This window comes from Pseudophryne corroboree, chromosome 1 (genome assembly GCF_028390025.1).
Source record: "Pseudophryne corroboree isolate aPseCor3 chromosome 1, aPseCor3.hap2, whole genome shotgun sequence".
NCBI classification, from domain to species: domain Eukaryota; kingdom Metazoa; phylum Chordata; class Amphibia; order Anura; family Myobatrachidae; genus Pseudophryne; species Pseudophryne corroboree.
The window spans coordinates 312272817-312295529 of NC_086444.1; the positions used below are offsets into that span (position 1 = coordinate 312272817).

The window sequence follows — 22713 nt, forward strand, 5'->3', positions numbered from 1 at the left end:
CCCCTTAGAGGTACTGTGTGTGCGCACCAAAAAATGGGTGTGGCCAGTTAAAATGGGACGTGATACACATATGCCCCCAATAGTGCGCTGCCAGATCCACAATTGCCCCTCACAGTGCCAGGTATACAGATGTCCCTCACAGTGCCAGGTATACAGATGTCCCTCACAGTGCCAGGTACACAGATGTCCCTCACAGTGCCAGGTACACAGATGTCCCTCACAGTGCCAGGTACACAGATGCCCCCCACAGTGCCAGGTACACAGATGCCCCCCACAGTGCCAGGTACACAGATGCCCCCCACAGTGCCAGGTATACAGATGCCCTGCCCCCCCTCCCCTCCGTGCTGCTTACCGTGCTGCTTTCGACGGGACACGGAGGAGAGCGCGGCTATGTTGGGCGGCGGCATGTAGGACTTGAAACCAGCCGCCGGTTCGAGAGCCAATCAGAGCTCGTGGACTGGCAGCCGCGGCTTCTGATTGGCTGCCGGTCCGCGAGCTCTGATTGGCTCACGAACCGGCGGCTGGTTTCAAGTCATACACGCCGCCGCTCCCACCCGACAGCCGCGCTCTCCTCCCTGTTCTGACAGCTGAGACACGCTGCCGCCGGATTGAGCGGCAGCGTGTCTCACTGACACAAGCTGGTGGGCCAGACCAAACGGCTTTGCGGGCCTTATACGGCCCGCGGGCCGGAGGTTCCCCACCCCTGCATTACACAATCAGTACTGCCCCAAATTCTGTTTCTCTTGTCCACCACAATTATAAAACTCTACATGTGTGTTTTTTTGTTTGTTTTTTTTCCTTGTTGTGGTTGTGTTTTTTGTTTTATTGTTGCCGTATGTGCGGCAGATTCATTTGCAGTAGCTGATTTTTGCTTGAACCTCTATCGGCTACAAGCATAAATCGGCTGGAGAGACGCATCCCGCGAAGCAGATAATTTAATCTGCCTCTGTGCTGCTTACTACTACTGTGTGTGCACTAGTTTCTTTCTTTCTTCCATTTTCAGATAAGGAATAACAAGAAAACAGCTATTTTAGTTAAAGAAATTAACCCAAAAAAGAAACTTTTCCTGGTGTACAGACCCAACACAGGAAAGCAGCTGAAACTCGAAACATTGTCAGACTTGAAAAAGAAATATAAGAAGGTAACACTTAATTTAGTGTACAATGTACAGTTTTATGTGCCATTTAACAAATAGACATGTAAATGTTTTGTGGAAAAGCAGCACGTGGTGTTTCAGAAAATACAATTCTCCAGTTAGCAAATAGGTTTGATACTTGTAATCATGTAGCGACAGTTGTTACATACTTATGGTGGGGGCACCTAGGTGTTACATATCTTAGAGAATTGGGTAAGAGTGTCCAGACGCCACATATAAAATTCTCCTCCCCCATCTATTTGAACCTTAACTTTACTGCGCAATGTGATGTCCTTTGTTTTATTTGTTTAGTAATTTATCTTATTTGTATGTAGAAATTAACAATTCCAGTTTGATCAGTTAACTACATGAGCACTTACCAACTTTATTAGTTGTCTTCTTTAGGAATACCCAGAGGGCAGGTGCATGGGCAGCTGATGGTAGCGGGCCGTACTATTTGCGTCATTCAGCTCAGCCCACTTTTTCCAGTGTGCTGTGAATAGCGGGTCTTATTTCATAACCCTAACCCAGTGGTTCTCAACCTCGATCCTCAAATGTACCCCCAACAGTTCATGTTTTCCAGGTCTCCTCACAGGATTGCAAGTGAAATAATTTACTTCACCTGTGGGTCTTTTATAATGTGTCAGTGAGTAATGAATTCACCATGTTTCTCTTTCATCCATCTGGGGGATGCAGCGCCGTTACTTCTGGGATAGAGGTGTGTGTGGTAGTGGAGTTTGGCACAGAACCTATTAAAACGGACTCCTCCCCCCTCTAACCCCTCCCATCTCTTTCCTGCCTAGCCAGCAACTCTGTTTTAGTTTTGTGCCTGTGGAGTACAGACACAGTTTTGTTTTTCTCCTTAGATTTTAGTGAGGTTTATTTGTTATTTTATGGGCATTTCTGGAGTACCTAGTCCCTGTATACAGGTGACAGGTACTGCTAGAGTGGGGTTAGTTAGAAAGAAGTTTTTCCCACTACTCTGCTGCTGGAGGGCCACCACACTTCGGTCACTGGGGCTTTCTTCCTCTCTCTAGTTGAACAGGATGCCGGCAGTGATTAGGTACAGGACAGTCAAAATCTGTCCCTGACAGTATTGTGCTGTTCCTCCTATTTCTATACATAGTTCTATTTCTGTACTGTGTGCTCTCCGTGCAGCTCCCCCCCCCCCCCCCCACCCCCCCACCCCTGTGCACCTCACCACCCCTTTCCCCTGCAGGCCTCTCTCCGGCCTGCAGGTGGCGCTAGGTAGCGAGGGTTTTCCTTATTCCTGCTACCATTTAACCGAGCAGTCAGGCGGACCGGGAGAGTAGTGCGACACTCCCTGGGGCCGCCATACACATTGACCGCTGCCCGCAGAGCTGGTGTGTGTACCGGCGCACGGGAGCCACGGACTTCCGGCTGCAGTACATCTACTGAGGGCAGCCGCGACGGTTACATAATGCAAGAAGGGACGGATTTCCCGCCCTGCTCTGCCCACGCGCGCTTCCGCCCAGCCTCTAGAGTGCTCCTCGACGCCATCTTCTCCAGCTTCTGTACGGGTGACGCTGTGCAGCACACGCACTCTGTCACTGAGGAATAGCAGCAGCAGTCTAGCTTTGTTTAGAAGAATAGCAGTAGCACTTCTCACTCTGTTTATTCAGTGGGGATCGGCTAACAGCAAGTATATTTGTGACATGGTGTTATTTCTCTAGTTCTAGGGAGAGGTAACAGACATCTTTTCTCTAACGTCCTAGAGGATGCTGGGACTCCGTAAGGACCATGGGAAATAGACGGGCTCCGCAGGAGACATGGGCACTTTAAGAAAGACTTTAAACTCTGGGTGTGCACTGGCTCCTCCCTCTATGCCCCTCCTCCAGACCTCAGTTTTAGACTGTGCCCAGAGGAAGATGGGTCCACTGCAGGGAGCTCTCCTGAGTTTCCTGCTAAGAAAGCATGTTAGGTTTTTTTCTTATTTTCAGGGAGCTCTGCTGGCAACAGACTCCCTGCATCGAGGGACTGAGGAGAGAGGAGCAGACCTACTTAAATGATAGGCTCTGCTTCTCGGCAACTGGACACCATTAGCTCCAGAGGGAGTGGAACACAGGTTCGTCCTGGGCGTTCATCCCAGAGCCGCGCCGCCGTTCTCCTCACAGAGCCGGAAGAAACGAAGAAAGAAGGCTACTGAGGCGGCAGAAGCCCTCTGGTGCTTCACTGATGTAACGCACAGCACTGCAGCTGTGCGTCATTGCTCCACACACCTCACACACTCCGGTCACTGTAAGGGTGCAGGGCGCAGGGGGGGTGCCCTGGGCAGCAATAGAATACCTCTCCTATGGCAAATGACTATATTCATGTACAGGTGGGCACTGTACATGTATATAAAAGAGCCCCCGCCATATTTTATTAAGTTTGAGCGGGACAGAAGCCTGCCGCCGAGGGGGTGGGGCTTCTCCCTCAGCACTCACCAGCGCCATTTTCTCTTCACAGCACCGCTGAGAGGAAGCTCCCCGGACTCTCCCCTACTTGACACACGGTGAAAGAGTGTTTTAAAGTAGAGGGGGGGGCACATAATTGTCGATTATACATTACAGCAGCGCTACTGGATAAACATTCTGTGTTTTTCTCCGGGGTTATATAGCGCTGGGGTGTGTGCTGGTATACTCTCTCTCTGTCTCTCCAAAGGGCCTAAAGGGGAACCTGTCTTCAGAAAAGAGTTTCCCTGTGTGTGTGGAGTGTGTTGGTACGCGTGTGTCGACAAGTTTGACGATGAAGGCTCGCCTAAGGAGGAGGGGGAGTGCATGATTGTCAGGTCGCCGTCTGCAACGCCGACACCGGACTGGATGGATATGTGGAATGTCTTGAATGCTAATGTAAATTTATTGCACAAGAGATTAGACAAGACGGAGGCTAGGGATCAGTCAGGTAGTCAGACCATGCCTGTCCCAGTGGCACCGGGACCTTCTGGGTCTCAGAAACGCACATTATCCCAGATCACTGACACAGATACCGACACGGATTCAGATTCCAGTGTCGACTATGAGGATGCAAAATTACAGCCAAAATTGGCTAAAGGTATTCGTTACATGATCATTGCTATTAAAGAGGTTTTGCATATTACTGAGGACCCCCCTGTCCCTGACACGTGGGTACACATATATAAAGAGAAAAAGCCTGAGATCACCTTTCCGTCCTCATTTGAGCTAAACGAATTGTGCGAAAAGGCTTGGGAATCTCCAGACAGGAGACTACAAGTTCCCAAAAAAATTCTTATGGCGTATCCCTTCCCACAAAAGGACAGGATACGATGGGAATCTTCGCCTAAAGTAGACAAGGCGTTGACACGCTTATCCAAGAAGGTGGCACTGCCTTCCCAGGATACTGCTACCCTCAAGGATCCTGCGGATCGTAAGCAGGAAGTTACCATGAAGTACATTTACACACATTCTGGTACTATTGTTAGGCCGGCTATGGCATCGGCCTGGGTTTGTAGTGCTGTCGCAGCATGGACAGATTCCTTGTCTACGGAGATTGAGACCCTAGATAAGGATACCATTCTAATGACCCTAGAGCATATCAAGGATACTGCGTTATATATGAGGGATGCTCAAAGAGACATTTGTTTACTAAGCTCCAGAATAAATACTATGTCTATTTCTGCTAGGCGACTCTTGTGGACCCGACAGTGGACGGGGGATGCCGACTCAAAGCGGCATATGGGGTCGTTGCCTTACAAGGGGGAGGAGTTCTTTGGAGAAGGCCTCTCGGACCTTGTCTCTACTGCTACGGCTGGTAAATCTAATTTCTCTATCGTCCTAGTGGATGCTGGGGTTCCTGAAAGGACCATGGGGAAATAGCGGCTCCGCAGGAGACAGGGCACAAAAAGTAAAGCTTTAGGATCAGGTGGTGTGCACTGGCTCCTCCCCCTATGACCCTCCTCCAAGCCTCAGTTAGATTTTTGTGCCCGGCCGAGAAGGGTGTAATCTAGGTGGCTCTCCTAAAGAGCTGCTTAGAAAAGTTTAGCTTAGGTTTTTTATTTTACAGTGAGTCCTGCTGGCAACAGGATCACTGCAACGAGGGACTTAGGGGAGAAGAAGTGAACTCACCTGCGTGCAGGACGGATTGGCTTCTTTGGCTACTGGACATTAGCTCCAGAGGGACGATCACAGGTACAGCCTGGAATGTCACCGGAGCCTCGCCGCCGGCCCCCTTGCAGATGCTGAAACGAGAAGAGGTCCAGAATCGGCGGCAGAAGACTCCTCAGTCTTCTTAAGGTAGCGCACAGCACTGCAGCTGTGCGCCATTTCCTCTCAGCACACTTCACACGGCAGTCACTGAGGGTGCAGGGCGCTGGGAGGGGGGCGCCCTGGGAGGCAAATGAAATCCTTTTTTGGCTAAAAATACCTCACATATAGCCTCCGGGGGCTATATGGAGATATTTAACCCCTGCCAGAATCCATTAAAGAGCGGGAGACGAGCCCGCCGAAAAAGGGGCGGGGCCTATCTCCTCAGCACACAGCGCCATTTTCCCTCACAGGCTGGAGGGAAGGCTCCCAGGCTCTCCCCTGCACTGCACTACAGAAACAGGGTTAAAACAGAGAGGGGGGGCACTAATTTGGCGTTAGAAATATATAAAAGATGCTATAAGGGAAAACACTTATATAAGGTTGTCCCTATATAATTATAGCGTTTTTGGTGTGTGCTGGCAAACTCTCCCTCTGTCTCTCCAAAGGGCTAGTGGGTCCTGTCCTCTATCAGAGCATTCCCTGTGTGTGTGCTGTGTGTCGGTACGTGTGTGTCGACATGTATGAGGACGATGTTGGTGAGGAGGCGGAGCAATTGCCTGTAATGGTGATGTCACTCTCTAGGGAGTCGACACCGGAATGGATGGCTTATTTAGGGAATTACGTGATAATGTCAACACGCTGCAAGGTCGGTTGACGACATGAGACGGCCGACAAACAAATAGTACCGGTCCAGACGTCTCAGAAACACCGTCAGGGGTTTTAAAACGCCCGTTTACTTTAGTCGGTCGACACAGACACGGACACTGAATCCAGTGTCGACGGTGAATAAACAAACGTATTCCTTATTAGGGCCACACGTTAAGGGCAATGAAGGAGGTGTTACATATTTCTGATACTACAAGTACCACAAAAGAGGGTATTATGTGGGATGTGAAAAAACTACCGTAGTTTTTCCTGAATCAGATAAATTAAATGAAGTGTGTGATGATGCGTGGGTTCCCCCCGATAGAAAATTATGGGCGGTATACCCTTTCCCGCCAGAAGTTAGGGCGCGTTGGGAAACACCCCTTAGGGTGGATAAGGCGCTCACACGCTTATCAAAACAAGTGGCGGTACCGTCTATAGATAGGGCCGTCCTCAAGGAGCCAGCTGACAGGAGGCTGGAAAATATCATAAAAAGTATATACACACATACTGGTGTTATACTGCGACCAGCGATCGCCTCAGCCTGGATGTGCAGAGCTGGGGTGGCTTGGTCGGATTCCCTGACTAAAAATATTGATACCCTTGACAGGGACAGTATTTTATTGACTATAGAGCATTTAAAGGATGCATTTTCTATATATGCGAGATGCACAGAGGGATATTTGCACTCTGGCATCAAGAGTAAGTGCGATGTCCATATCTGCCAGAAGATGTTTATGGACACGACAGTGGTCAGGTGATGCAGATTCCAAACGGCACAAAGGTGTATTGCCGTATAAAGGAAGAGGAGTTATTTGGGGTCGGTCCATCGGACCTGGTGGCCACGGCAACTGCTGGAAAATCCACCGTTTTTACCCTAAGTCACATCTCTGCAGAAAAAGACACCGTCTTTTCAGCCTCAGTCCTTTCGTCCCTATAAGAGTCATATCTGCCCAGGGATAGAGGAAAGGGAAGAAGACTGCAGCAGGCAGCCCATTCCCAGGAACAGAAGCGTTCCACCGCTTCTGCCAAGCTCTCAGCATGACGCTGGGACCGTACAGGACCCCTGGATCCTACATGTAGTATCCCAGGGGTACAGATTGGAATGTCGAGACGTTTCCCCTTCGCAGGCTCCTGAAGTCTGGTTTACCAAGGTCTCCCTCCGACAAGGAGGCAGTATGGGAAACAATTCACAAGCTGTATTCCCAGCAGGTGATAATCAAATTACCCCTCCTACAACAAGAAAAGGGGTATTATTCCACATTATATTGTGGTACTGAAGCCAGAAGGCTAGGTGAGACCTATTCTAAATCTAAAAAAATTTGAACACTTACAAAGGTTCAAATCAAGATGGAGTCACTCAGAGCAGTGATAACGAACCAGGAAGAAGGGGACTATATAGTGTCCCGAGACATCAGGGATGCTTACCTCCATGTCCAAAATTTGCCCTTCTCACTAAGGGTACCTCAGGTTCGTGGTACAGAACTGTCACTATCAGTTTCAGACGCTGCCGTTTGGATTGTCCACGGCACCCCGGGTCTTTACCAAGGTAATGGCCGAAATGATGATTCTTCTTCGAAGAAAAGGCGTCTTAATTATCCCTTACTTGGACGATCTCCTGATATGGGCAAAGTCCAGGGAACAGTTGGAGGTCGGAGTAGCACTATCTCGGATACTGCTACAACAGCACGGGTGGATTCTAAATATTCCAAAATCGCAGCTGATCCCGACGACAAGTCTGCTGTGCCTAGGGATGATTCTGGACACAGTCCAGAAAAAGGTGTTTCTCCCGGAAGAGAAAGCCAGGGAGTTATCCGAGCCAGTCAGGAACCTCCTAAAATCAGTGCATCATTGCACAAGGGTCCTGGTAAAGATGGTGACTTCCTACGAAGCAATTCCATTCGGCAGATTTCACGCAAGAATTTTTCAGTGGGATCTGCTGGACAAATGGTCCGGATCGCATCTTCAGATGCATCAGCGGATAACCCTATATCCAAGGACAAGGGTGTCTCTCCTGTGGTGGTTACAGAGTGCTCATCTTCTAGAGGGCCGCAGATTCGGCATTCAGGATTGGATGCTGGTGACCACGGAGGCCAGCCCGAGAGGCTGGGGAGCAGTCACACAAGGAAAAAATTTCCAGGGAGTGTGATCAAGTCTGGAGACTTTTCTCCACATAAATACACTGGAGCTAAGGGTAAATTTATAATACTCTAAGCTTAGCAAGACCTCTGCTTCAAGGTCAGCCGGTATTGATCCAGTGGGAAAAACATCACGGCAGTCGCCCACGTAAATAGACAGGGCGGCACAAGAAGCAGGAGGGCAATGGCAAAAACTGCAAGGACTTTTCGCTGGGCGGAAAATCATGTGATAGCACTGTCAGCAGTGTTTCATTCCGGGAATGGAAACTGGGAAGCAGACTTCCTCAGCAGGCACGACCTCCACCCGGCAGAATGGAAACTTCATCGGGAAGTTTTCCACATGATTGTAAACCGTTGGGAAATACCAAAGGTGGACATGATGGCGTCCCGTCTGAACAAAAAACGGGACAGGTATTGCGCCAGGTTAAGAGACCCTCAGGCAATAGCTGTGGACGTTCTGGTAACACCATGGATGTACCAGTCGGTGTATGTGTTCCATCCTCTGCTTCTCATACCTAAGGTACTGAGACTTATAAGACGTAGAGGAGTAAGAACTATACTCATGGCTCCGGATTGGCCAAGAAGGACTTGGTACCCGGAACTTCAAGAGATGCTCACAGAGGACTTATGGCCTCTGCCGCTAAGAAGGGACTTGTTTCAGCAAGTACCATGTCTGTTCCAAGACTTACCGCAGCTGCGTTTGACGGCATGGCGGTGGAACGCCGGATCCTAAGGGAAAAAGGCATTCCGGAAGAGGTCATTCCTACCCTGGTCAAAGCCAGAAAGGAGGTGACCGCACAACATTATCACCACATGTGGCAAAAATATGTTGCGTGGTGTGAGGCCAGAAAGGCCCCTCGAAGAAATTTCAACTCGGTCGATTCCTGCATTTCCTGCAAACAGGAGTGTCTATGGGCCTCAAATTGGGGTCCATTAAGGTTCAAATTTCGGCCCTGTCGATTTTCTTCCAGAAAGAAGTGGCTTCAGTTCCTGAAGTCCAGAAGTTTGTCAAGGGAGTATTGCATATACAACCCCCTTTTGTGCCTCCAGTGGCACTGTGGGATCTCAACGTAGTTCTGGGATTCCTCAAATCACATTGGTTTAAAACCAGTCAAATCTGTGGATTTGAAGCATCTCACATGAAAAGTGACCATGCTCTTGGCCCTGGCCTGGACCAGGCGAGTGTCAAATTGGTGGGGTTTTTTTTCTCAAAAAAGCCCATATCTGGTTGTCCATTTGGACAGGGCAGAGCTGCGGACTCGTCCCCAGTTCTCTCCCTATGGTGGTGTCAGTGTTTCACCTGAACCAGCTTATTTTGGTGCCTTGCGCCTACTAGGGACTTGGAGGACTCCAGGTTGCTAGATGTTGTCAGGGCCCTGTAAATATAGGTTCCAGGACGGCTGGAGTCAGGAAAACTGACTTGCTGTTATCCTGTATGCACCCAACAAACTGGGTGCTCTTGCTTCTAAGCAGACTATTGCTAGTTGGATGTGTAATACAATTCAGCTTGCACATTCTGTGGCAGGCCTGCCACAGCCAAAATATGTAAATGCCCATTCCACAAGGAAGGTGGGCTTATCTTGGGCGGCTGCCCGAGGGGTCTCGGCTTTACAACTTTGCCGAGCGGCTATTTAGTCAGGGGCAAACACGTTGGTAAAATCCTACAAATTTGATACCCTGGCTAAGGAGGACCTGGAGTTCTCTCATTCGGTGCTGCAGAGTCATCCGCACTCTCCCGCCCGTTTGGGAGCTTTGGTATTATCCCCATGGTCCTTTCAGGAACCCCAGCATCCACTAGGACGATAGAGAAAATAAGAATTTACTTACCGATAATTCTATTTCTCGGAGTCCGTAGTGGATGCTGGGCGCCCATCCCAAGTGCGGATTATCTGCAATACTTGTACATAGTTACAAAAATCGGGTTATTATTGTTGTGAGCCATCTTTTCAGAGGCTCCGCTGTTATCATACTGTTAACTGGGTTCAGATCACAGGTTGTACAGTGTGATTGGTGTGGCTGGTATGAGTCTTACCCGGGATTCAAAATCCTTCCTTATTGTGTACGCTCGTCCGGGCACAGTATCCTAACTGAGGCTTGGAGGAGGGTCATAGGGGGAGGAGCCAGTGCACACCACCTGATCCTAAAGCTTTACTTTTTGTGCCCTGTCTCCTGCGGAGCCGCTATTTCCCCATGGTCCTTTCAGGAACCCCAGCATCCACTACGGACTCCGAGAAATAGAATTATCGGTAAGTAAATTCTTATTTTTTTACCTTATGTTCCCCCACAACATACTAAGGAGGCACCTCATTACCAAATGCAGTCCTTTTGTTCAAATAAAAGCAAAAAGGTACGGGGATCGTCCTTTCTTGCCAGAGGTAAAGGCAAGGGAAAAAAGCTGCACACAGCTAGTTCCCAGGAGCAGAAGTCTCCCCCCCCCCCCCCTCCCCCTACGTCTGCAAAATCCACCGCATGACGTTGGGGCTTCCCTGGGGGGGCCAGATCAAGTGGGGGCACGTCTTCGATTTTTCAGCCACGTCTGGGTTCACTCACAGGTGGATCCCTGGGCAATAGAGATTGTTTCTAAGGGATACAGGCTGGAATTCGAAGAGATGCCTCCTCGCCGGTTTTTCAAATCGGCTCTGCCAGCTTCTCCGTCAGGGAGTTAGTGTTAACTGCAATTCAAAAATTGTACCTGCAACAGGTGATAGTCAAGGTTCCTCTTCTCCAGCAAGGAAAGGGGTATTACTCAATCCTGTTTGTGGTTCCGAAACCGGACGGTTCGGTCAGACCCATTTTGAATCTGAAATCCCTAAACCTGTACTTGAAAAAGTTCAAGTTCAAGATGGAATCGCTCAGAGCGGTCATCGCCAGCCTGGAGGGGGGGGGGGGGGGGGATTTGGTGGTTTCCCTGGACATAAAGGATGCTTACCTTCATGTTCCGATTTTTCTTCCTCACCAGGCATTCCTGAGATTTGCGGTACAGGACTGTCATTACCAATTTCAGACGTTGCCGTTTGGGCTTTCCACGGCCCCGAGAATTTTCACCAAGGTAATGGCGGAAATGATGGTGCTCCTGCGCAAGCAGGGTGTCACATTTATCCCATACTTGGACGATCTCCTCATAAAGGCGAGATCTCGAGAGAAGTTACTAGACAGCGTGTCAGTGAGGACGTTGCAACAGCACGGCTGGATTCTCAATATTACGAAGTCCCAGCTGGTTCCTACAAACGCGTCTGACCTTTTTGGGCCTGATTCTGGACACAGAACAGAAAAAGGTTTTTCTTCCGATGGAAAAGGCTCAGGAGCTCATAGCTCTGGTCAGGAACCTATTAAAGCCAAAAAAGGTTTCAGTGCTTCACTGCACCCGTGTCCTGGGGAAGATGGTGGCATCGTACGAGGCCATCCCCTTCGGCAGGTTCCATGCGAGGACTTTTCAATGGGACCTACTGGACAAATGGTCCGGGTCTCATTTACAAATGCATCAAAGGATTACCCTGTCTCCCAGAGCCAGGCTATCTCTCCTGTGGTGGCTGCACAGTGCTCACCTCCTGGAAGGCCGCAGGTTCGGCATTCAGGACTGGATCCTGGTGACCACGGACGCGAGCCTCCGAGGTTGGGGAGCAGTCACACAGGGAAGAAATTTCCAAGGACTTTGGTCAAGTCAAGAGACTTGTCTTCACATCAACATCCTGGAACTAAGGGCCATATATCAGACAACATCACCGCAGTAGCTCATGTAAACCGCCAAGGCGCCACAAGGAGCAGAGTGGCAATGGCGGAAGCCGCCAGAATTCTTCGCTGGGCGGAGAATCATGTAAGCGCTCTGTCAGCAGTGTTCATTCCGGGAGTGGACAACTGGGAAGCAGACTTCCTCAGCAGACACGATCTGCATCCGGGAGAGTGGGGACTTCATCAGGAAGTCTTCGCGCGCATTGCAAGTCGGTGGGGACTATCCCAAATAGACATGATGGCATCCCGTCTCAACAAAAAGCTACAAAGGTATTGCGCCAGGTCAAGAGACCCTCAGGCGGTAGCTGTGGACTCCCTAGTGACACCGTGGGTGTTCCAGTCGGTATATGTGTTTCCTCCTCTTCCTCTCATACCCAAGGTGTTGAGGATAATAAGAAGAGGGGTGAGAACAATTCTCATTGTTCCAGATTGGCCACGAAGGACCTGCTATCCGGATCTGCAAGAAATGCTCACAGAAGATCCGTGGCCTCTTCCTCTAAGGCAGGACCTGTTACAACAAGGCCCCTGTCTGTTCCAAGACTTACCGCGGCTGCGTTTGACGGTTGAACGCCGGATCCTAGCGGAAAAAGGTATTCCGGATGAGGTCATTCCTACGCTAATAAAGGCTAGGAAGGACGTGACGTCTAAACATTATCACCGAATATGGCGAAAATATGTTTCTTGGTGTGAGGCCAGGAATGCTCCTACGGAAGAATTCCATCTAAGCCGTTTTCTTCACTTCCTACAAACTGGAGTGAATTTGGGCCTAAAATTAGGCTCCATTAAAGTTCAGATTTCGGCCTTATCCATTTTCTTTCAAAAGGAATTGGCCTCTTTACCTGAAGTACAGACTTTTGTGAAGGGAGTACTGCATATTCAGCCTCCTTTTGTACCTCCGGTGGCGCCTTGGGACCTTAACGTGGTTTTAAGTTTCCTTAAGTCACATTGGTTTGAACCACTTAAAACAGTGGAGTTGAAATATCTCACTTGGAAGGTGGTCATGTTGTTAGTCTTGGCTTCGGCTAGGCGAGTTTCGGAATTGGCGGCTTTATCACGTAAAAGCCCCTATCTGGTTTTCCATATGGATAGAGCGGAGTTGCGGACCCGTCCTCAATTCCTACCTAAGGTGGTCTCATCCTTTCATATGAACCAACCTATTGTCGTGCCTGTGGCTACACGTGACTTGGAGGATTCAGAGTCCCTTGATGTGGTCAGGGCTTTGAAAATTTACGTGGCCAGAACGGCTAGGATCAGAAAAACAGAAGCACTGTTTGTCCTGTATGCAGCCAACAAGGTTGGCAGCCCTGCTTCAAAGCAGACTATTGCTCGCTGGATCTGTGACACGATTCAGCAGGCGCATTCTACGGCAGGATTGCCGTTACCGAAATTGGTTAAGGCCCATTCCGCTAGGAAGGTGGGCTCGTCTTGGGCGGCTGCCCGAGGGGTCTCGGCACTACAGCTGGGCCGAGCTGCTACTTGGTCGGGGTCAAACACTTTTGCAAAGTTCTATAAGTTTTTTACCCTGGCTGAGGAGGACCTCCTGTTTGCTCAATCGGTGCTGCAGAGTCATCCGCACTCTCCTGCCCGTTTGGGAGCTTTGGTATAATCCCCATGGTCCTTACGAAGTCCCAGCATCCTCTAGGACGTAAGAGAAAATAAGATTTTACACTTACCGGTAAATCTATTTCTCGTAGTCCGTAGAGGATGCTGGGCGCCCGTCCCAAGTGCGGACTTCTTCTGCAAGACTTGTATATAGTTATTGCTTACATAAGGGTTATATTATAGTTCATCGGTTTGGACCGAGACTATGTTGTTTGTTCATACTGTTAACTGGGTAGTTTATCACAAGTTATACGGTGTGATTGGTGTGGCTGGTATGAATCTTGCCCTTGGATTAACAAAAATCCTTTCCTCTTACTGTCCATCTCCTCTGGGCACAGTTTCTCTAACTGAGGTCTGGAGGAGGGGCATAGAGGGAGGAGCCAGTGCACACCCAGAGTCTAAAGTCTTTCTTAAAGAGCCCATGTCTCCTGCGGAGCCCGTCTATTCCCCATGGTCCTTACGGAGTCCCAGCATCCTCTACGGACTACGAGAAATAGATTTACCGGTAAGTGTAAAATCTTATTTTTAGTGTCACTCTAATTGTGGGTTCACTGCTAGGTCACTATTATACGGAGGTGGTTTATAGTTCATTTGTAGAGCACTTGACTAATATGGCCAATGAGCCAGACAAATCTACAAAGGGGAAAACAGCCTCGGTTGTTATTTTTCATGTTCAGTGTGGGTCAAAGCTGGCTAGGTGTAGCGCAGACGCGGGTACTCTCTGTACTTCGTGCTCTGGTGCATCAGTGGCGGACCAGCAGGGAGGTTCCACAGATCAGTCTATGCCTCCATGGGCCAAGAACATGGTTGATGCCATTTCAGAATTAAGTCAGTCCAGATCGGGGGCTGACTCCAGTCAAACTCCGGTGGAGCCTCTGTGGGCTCAGAATATGGGCAGGTGTATTGCTGATTTAACTCAATCTTTGAACAAATTTGTAAACTCTGCCAGCAGTTCTACTGCTACAAAACGGCCACAACCGTTGGATTCTATGACATCCCCATTGGAGGACGGGGAAGTAGACCCAGAGTCGGACGAGGTTTCGGCTTGGGAAGATGAGGAGCCATCTACTAGCTCAGGTGTTAGATTGCTGATAGAAGCCATCCGTTAGACTCTTAATATTCAGGATACGGCGGTGGCGGAGACTTCCTCTGCCTTCTTCAAAAGATCGAAAAGACAAGTTACTGTCTTTCCTTCTTACTCACACTTAGCGGATATTTTAAAGGAGCCCTGGCTTAAACCGGATTCTCGTTTCCAGGCCCCTAAGAAATTGAGATTTCTATATCCTTTTACAGAGGAGGAACCACAAAATTTTGGGAAGCAGCCCCAAAGGTAGACGCTCCTATTTCACATTTAGCGAAAGCTACAGTTATTCCCTCTGTACAGTCTGTGACTTTGAAAAATCCTAAAGATAGGAAGATGGAAGCAATACTTAAATCTGTTTTCTTTATCAGGTGTTTCTCTACGCCCAATTCTCGCTGGGGCTTGGGTCCTTAAGGCCGTGGATGACTGGCTAGCACAGGTCTTATCTGGAATGCATTCTGACGATCCATCGGAAGCCATTCAATTTGCAGAACAGATCTCGGAGGCTCTTACTTATGTGGGTGAGGCCTTGTTAGACTCTGCTGCACTGCAGTCCCGTGTTTCTGCATTGACCGTGACAAGACTGTCTCTTTGGCTTCGGGTTTGGAATGCTGATTCTGACTCAAAGCAGACTTGACGGCTGTACCCTTTGAAGGGGAGTTTCCTTTTTGGTCATAATTAAAGAAGATTATTTCAGATACTACAGGAGGCAAGAGCCTCTTGCTCCTCAGAAACCGAAAACCACGAAGTTTTGGTCTTTTCGTGCGCAGGGCAGAGGTAGTTTCCATTCCTTTCGTGCTTTCTCCAGATTTCCACGAAGAGGGGCATTCAGAGGGAGAGGAACACAGCGGACTCGTAGACCAGCCAGTAAACCTACCGACAAGCCTACTGCATGACGTTTCAGGATCTCCGGAGGGATCAATGACGGTTGGGGCTTGGTTATTACAGTTCAAGGAGGTGTGGCTCCTGTCGAAACCAGATCAGTGGATGATGGGGGCATATCCAGAGGCTATATGTTGGCTCTCGAGGAACCAGTCCCATATTGTGTGTTCGTCACGCTTCTCCCAAACGATCCCTCCAGACGTCAAGCTCTTCATCATGCAACATCCACTCTCTTACGGAATGGAGTAATTCTTCCGGTTCCCACTCAGCAGAGAGGTCGGGGATTTTACTTGGGTCTTTTTCTTGTGGACAAACTGGACGGTTCGTTTCGACCCATTTTAAATCTCAAAGGACTGAACCCATATCTCTCAACCCAGAAATTCAAAATGGAATCCTTTTGTTCGATTATCGCCACCTTGGAACCAGGAGAATTTTTGGCTTCAATACACATAAAAGACACCTACCTACATGTTCCTATTTGGACGAGTCATCAATCTCTTCTGAGATTTGCAGTCGGCCCTTGGCATTTTCAGTTTCAGGCTCTCCCCTTTGGTCTATACCGGCTCCTCGGGTGTTTACAAAGGTCATGGTCCATGTAGTGGCAGTGCTGCGGTATCAGGGGCCAACATTACTCCGTATTTGGACGATCTGTTAATCAAGGCCCCGTCAGAGTCAATCCTCCACCAGAACTTACGTCTCACGATAGAGACTCTGCAGTCATTCGGATGGATAATACATTTTCCAAAGTCGTCTTTGCTTCCTTCCCAGAGAATGATATTTCTGGGACTCTTATTCGACACCAACAGCCAGAGGGTGTTTCTTCCTCAGGACAAGATTCGGGACCTACAGTCCAGAATTCGAACACTGTTGCACTTACCGGTAGTTTCGGTTCTCAGATGCATGCAGGTGTTAGGCAAGATGGTTGCAACCTTCGAAGCAGTTCCATATGCCAGATTTCATGCCCGACCCCTTCAGTCTCGGGTCCTCAGCTGTTGGACTCGGACGGGACCTCATCTCGAATTACAGCTGATCCGCTTGTCGGTACAGGCTTGTCAATCGCTTCACTGGTGGCTTCACAGCACCAATTTGACCAAGGGAGCTCCGTTCACGATTTGGTCTTGGATGATGGTCACCACAGATGCAAGCCTCAGGGGTTGGGGAGCGGTGTTTCAAACGCATCACTTTCAGGGGCTCTGGATCAGTCAGGAATCAAAAATTGCAGATCAACATCTTAGAGTTGAGGGCAATCCGGTATGCACTCCTTCAGATTCAAACCATGGTACAGGGTCATCCAGTTTGTGTTCAGTCCGACAACGCCACGGCAGTGGCTTACATAAACAAGCAGGGAGGAACTCGAAGCTGGACCGCCATGAAAGAAGTCGCTCAGATTCTCACGTGGGCGGAACGTTGGGTTCTGGCCATATCCGCGATTCACATTCCAGGAGTCGAGAACTGGGAAGCAGATTTCTTAAGCCGTCACACGGTTCATCCGGGAGAGTGGGAGCTTCACCAGGAGGTGTTTCTGACTAGTGTTTCGTGGGGAATGCCCGACGTAGATCTGATGGCGTCTCGTCTCAACAAGAAGCTCCCTCACTATGGGTCGCGTACTTCGGAACCTCAAGCAATTCTAATCGATGCCTTGACAGCCCTGTGGCTGTTTCAACTGGGATATGTGTTTCTGCCAATTCCACTGATTCCACGTCTACTTCAACACATTCGTCGAGAAAGTCTCACAATCATTCTGGTGGCCCCAGATTGGGCACGCCGGCAGTGGTACATTCTTCTGCGCAGCATGGTCGTCGGGGAACCTTTCCGTCTCCCCCTGCGACCAGATCTTCTTCAAGGACCATTATCGCCACCCAGATTTAAGTCGGCTGGCTTTGGCGGCTTGGTTCTTAAAACCAACATTTTAAGGGCGAAAGGATTTTCTCGTCCTGTTGTACAAACGATGATTCAGGCCAGAAAGCTGGTGACTTCTGGAATTTACCGCAGGGTGTGGCGTATTTTACATTGCTTGGAGTGAAAAGCGCAGGTTGACACCAGCTTTTAGAGTTCCTCGTCTATTATCTTTCCTTCAGGAGGGTCTCAATAAGGGCCTGAGACTTTCTTCACTAAAAGGTTAGGTTTCTGCCTTGTCTGTTCTATTTCAAAAGAGACTAGCTATCATTCCAGAGGTTCAGACATTCCTTCAGGGGAGTACTTCGGATTCAACCACCTTTTGTTCCTCCCTGGGATTTAAACTTAGTCCTTATGGCTCTTAAAAAAAATCTCAGTTTGAACAATTGGAATCTGTAGAATTACAGTATCTAACACTCAAGGTTGTCTTCCTATTGGCTGTTGCCTCCGCCAGACGGGTATCTGAGCTGGCGGCTCTTTCTTGCAGACCGCCCTTGTTGGTGTTTCATGATGACTGGGTGGTTCTGCGGACAAAGTCTTCCTTCCTTTCGAAGGTTGTGTCAGCGTTCCACCTAAATCAGGACATTGTCCTTCCAGCGTTTGCTCCTTCTCCTTCCGGAGAGGACTCCCATTTGGCTCTCTTGGATGTGGTTAGGGCCTTACGCATTTATTTGTCTCGTACGGATACGTTGTTTGTTTTAATTGATGCGCCCAAACGAGGTTGGCCGGCTTCCAAGAACACAGTGACTCGTTGGGTAACTTCGACCATCAGGCAGGCATACACGTCTTCAGATGTTTCGGTTCCTGTCTCATTCGACTAGAGCCGTTGGAGCCTCTTTGGCTGTTCGCGGTGGTGCATCTATTGAGCAGCTGTGCAGGGCAGCAGCTGTGCAGGGCAGCAGCTGTGCAGGGCGGCACCTGGTCATCCGTGCATACTTTAACAAATGTTTACCGTTTTCATACTTTCGGTTTGGAGACTGCCTCTATTGGGTGTCAAATCTTACAGACGGCTATGCCGTCTACGTCTCCCTCCTCATTAGCTTGCTTTGGGAAATCCCACAAGTAACGGCGCAGCGTCCCCCAGATGGATGAAAGAGAAATAGGGATTTTTGTTTACTTACCGTAAAATCTTTCTCTGATTCCATCTGGGGGACGCTGCTATCCCTCCCGTATGTTTGTCTGGTTTAAACTGTTATTTTCTGTTCTATCCCCTTTGGCTTGGCTAAACGTTAACGGAGTTGCTGGCTAGGCAGGAAGGAGATGGGAGGGGTTAGAGGGGGAGGAGTCAGTTTTAATAGGTTCTGTGCCAAACTCCATTATTACACACCTTTAACCCACAAGTAACGGCGCTGCGTCCCCCAGATGGAATCGGAGAAAGATTTTACGGTAAGTAAACAAAAATCCCTATTTTCCAGGTCACCTAGCAGTTGAACAGGCGTATTCATTACACACTGACACATTATAAAAGACCCACAGGTGAAGCAAATTATTTAACTTGCAATCCTGTGAGGAGACCTGGAGAACATGAACTGTTGGGGGTACATTTGAGGACAGAGGTTGAGAACCACTGCCCTAACCCATCCCTTCCCCACCACCAGTTCCTATTGTTGTTCTCCCCTACCCTGCCCACTTCACTAGACTAAACTGTAAGACCGTTACAGAGGGATATGACAATAACAATATGAAAACCTGTTCATTTTAGCTCTGCACCTTGTTGGACTTTGCTACTTAAGTGACCATTGACTTGATAAGCTGTATTATGTGCTTTTGCCAGGTAATATCTGATGATGCCTTTTCTCACTGGAAAGAACAGTACACCTCATCTGCTGACATATGCACACATGCTTATTGGTGAGTATCTAATCGCCCACTTACACACTTTGCTGGCACTATAAAGATTTGTCTGGATAATTGTCATGACCATCCCATCTTAAAGGACACTGGCATCTATCACTACTTTTTCCAGTTAATAGGTGATGTTGTTAATTGAATTTCTTCAGTAGCCCTATGTTGACACACAACATGTCTCTGTATGGCAGCACTGGTCGCCCCACCCTAGTTACGGCCCTGGGTAAACCAAAGGATACATGGAACAGAAAATGTATTCTCCAGCAGACATTCAGATCTGAACAGTTAAGCATAAATGTTGGATTGTAGTGTACGCCTAATGGAATAGGATTGATTTTGAGCACAAATTCTCTGATCTCTCCTTTATTCTGAGGGATACTGCTATTATGGGGATGCTCCTAAGCTGCCCCTAGGGGAGGAAAGGTCGGGAAACAAAGCTTGCCTGTTTGGATGCAAAAAATCATGGAAACTGTAAAATTACAGACAGAAGAGCAGGTGGCTGCCTGACATAGCTGCTTGGCAGAGGCGCCACGCCACCCACAAGGGAGTCACTGATCTGGTAGATGGAGCAGTGATGTTTTCCAGAAATATAGTAAGGCTGTGTATAGTACACCTGACCATAGTCTGCTTAGCTGCTGGGCAACCATTCTTCTGTGTTTAATGAAGAGCCAAGAGACTCAGACATCCATACATTGGCATCATTTAACAAGATGCAAGGTCAAAATATCTTAAGAAAAGGGATAACCTTAGGTTTGAACAAAACACAAAGTATCCAGCACTAAATTGAAAGATATCAATCAGGGAAAATAGAATGGATGGAGATGTTGGAAAAGTTACACACATTTGTTACCCATGTTAGAAGAAAGGCAAATGGTAGTTGCTGTAATGGCATTACATATGCATGCTTGGATGAGATATAATGTAATACATGGTGTGTTCTACCTGCAGGAGAGGTAATTGTAAGAAGGCGAGTTTGGGACTGGTCTGTGAGATAGGCCTGCGCTGCCGGACGTATTATGTCTTATGTGGTTCTGTTCTAAGTGTGTGGACTAAAGTGGAAGGCGTTCTAGCCTCAGTCAGCGGCACAAATGTAAAAATGCAAATAGTTCGATTGCGAGCTGAAGATGGGCAAAGAATTGTTGGTAAGTAACGCCTTAGGGGCTCTGGCGTATATGCACACATTAATGTGTAACATTTTATTCGCTAGGATGTTTTTTTAAAGAATATACTATGTTTGGGGATCAGCACAGTACTACATAATGGCCTCTAACCTAAAGGCAAACTAACTTTATGAAATAATGGATTTAATGTTAATGATCTTGCATTACTTCCCTGGAGTGTGCTTTTCCAATGACAGGTGCAAGTATATTACCAGCAGAAATTAAAGCTAAACAATTTCCCTTGTTTACCTCAATCCATTGATAAATGATTTGTGTTTTCATCCGTTTTATGAGTCTGCATGGGGCGGGCCAGGCAGTGCCTAAGCTGGAAATGGCCTCGATCATTACACACACACACGTCCTGGGTTATGTAGTGGGGCGTCATTTAGTCACAGCTAAGCACCTGTCATTCCTTGGTCTTTCTAAAGTGACTCTCATGAATTCAGCTAATGTTTCCAGGAGACATGGTGAAGTCTGTTTCTTCTACTAGGGTGTCAGTGGGGGTCTTATTCCAAAGGTTTGGAGGTTTTCCTTTTACCATGAAACTATTGACGTTAATACTATACTTTTTATTATTCAACAGGTCTAATCATTCCAGCAAACTGTGTATCGTCACTTGTAACACTGCTCTCCACTTCAGACCAATCTCAGCAGATTGCAGTCCAACAGCAGCAGATGTGGCAACAACTTCACCCACAGAGTATCAGCAACTTCAGCAGCCCGTAGAAAATGTGCCCATCAGAGACTAGAACATAGTAGAAAGAAACTGAAGAATTGTGACAGTGCACATGAATCAGGGACAGATTCCAAAGAGTTCAGTCTACTTGTGCATAGATGGGTGCTCTATTGTGGCGGACACCAGGACTTTGCATACTCCTCGTGGCAATCTGCAAGTTCCTTTTATAGTGGCGCATACATCTCTGTTTTCTTTGACTTTTGGTGCTTCTCATAAGCTCCAGTTTCCATAGTCCTTAACTTTCATTTTCTGTTTCTTTTTATTTTGAACATCTTTTTAGTTTGTCGTTACTAAGTGGAGTGGTAGCTTGGAAGTCGATCCACGCTTCTTTCTCATTTTTCATTCATTTCCCATACAGTGCTCAGGGTCTTATTTGGAAATCAATAATATTTAAAGGGGAGCTTTCCCTAAATGCATGTACATGAAAGGTCTGATACATAAACCAATATATGTATATAAAAGGTTGTCCTCACTTGTGTAATAAGGATGCATGCTTTCATAAATGCACTGTATTTAAAAAGGGTATATTTGTGTTTCTCCCCCACATTGGTTAATGCAGTGCATGTCTTGGAAAGCATGAATAGAAAGGCTTTGAAAGTCCTGTTCTATAGGGAACAATCAGTTCCCAAACTCCAGTCATCCAATTTTATTTTTACATAGTATTTTAAATTTAACTATTTAATTTCAGTGCATTTTCTTCTCTGTGAAATTATATTTCAACACATTTGCTCTTAAAATTTGTGATGAAAGGGTAATGTTTTAAGTGTAAAAATAACATTTTGTAGTGTGCTGCAAAAAGGGCTTTTTGTTTGTTTGTTTTTTTATCCCCCATGTCATCAAAATGGGAACAACACAATCACCCTTTTTTATTTATTTTTAATTTTTGTTTTTTTGGGTTTTTTGTTTTCAATTTACACATTGCTTCTTGTAATTTAATAATGACAAATTTGACTGGTGAGATACGACACATCTTGGGTTGTACACTGTTCAGTAGATCACTCAAGGCTCCCTGCTGTGTGTTTTGCCTTCTCTGTAACTTGAATACCATTTACTATTCTGTAAGACATTGTAGAGTTTTCTTGAGCTGTTTAAAATTGTAATGTACAAATGTGAATAGTTATCTATAATATGGGTAAGGTGTTTTTTTGCCTCCAATAGTATGTGTTTATAAGGATGTGATAAGGACAATGTTTGTCATTTCTTGCTTGCACAGGTTGCACTATTGAACGTTTTGAGACTGTATTAACCTGTCTGGGGAAAAAGGAAAAACTGCCCTACGAGGTATTCACACCTTGGAGGGGCGCAAATAAAACTCATTGTACTAACTGAACCTAGTTTATGGCCTATTTCGTGAGTTCTCTTACCATATTGAGGGGGAGATGTCTCAAGTGTTGGAGAGAGAGAGACAAAGTGGAGACACCTACTCTCTCCCAGAAGGTCCGGGAAGACTCCTGATTTTTCAGAGAAGTGAGCAAGATGGGTTCGATATTTTGGGGCACATTTATTAAGCGTGGAATGTGATAAAGTACCAGCCAATCAGCTCCTAACTTCCATGTTACAGGCTGGGTTTGAAAAATGACAGGTTGGAGCTGCTTG

The 22713-nt window shown here is 47.6% G+C and overlaps 1 protein-coding gene across 3 annotated transcripts in view; it reads left to right on the top strand.

Moving 5' to 3' along the window:
- SBNO1 (strawberry notch homolog 1) overlaps positions 1-22447 on the top strand; it is a 257136-nt gene extending 234689 nt beyond the window's left edge. For all 3 annotated transcript variants that reach the window (XM_063964507.1, XM_063964505.1, XM_063964506.1), the window contains 4 exons: positions 1004-1141; positions 19148-19224; positions 20170-20363; positions 20965-22447. In XM_063964507.1, coding sequence (XP_063820577.1) covers positions 1004-1141; positions 19148-19224; positions 20170-20363; positions 20965-21107 — 552 coding nt within the window. In that variant the 3' untranslated portion in view covers positions 21108-22447. The remainder of the gene's footprint in view (positions 1-1003; positions 1142-19147; positions 19225-20169; positions 20364-20964) is intronic.
- The last annotated feature ends 266 nt before the right edge of the window (positions 22448-22713 follow it).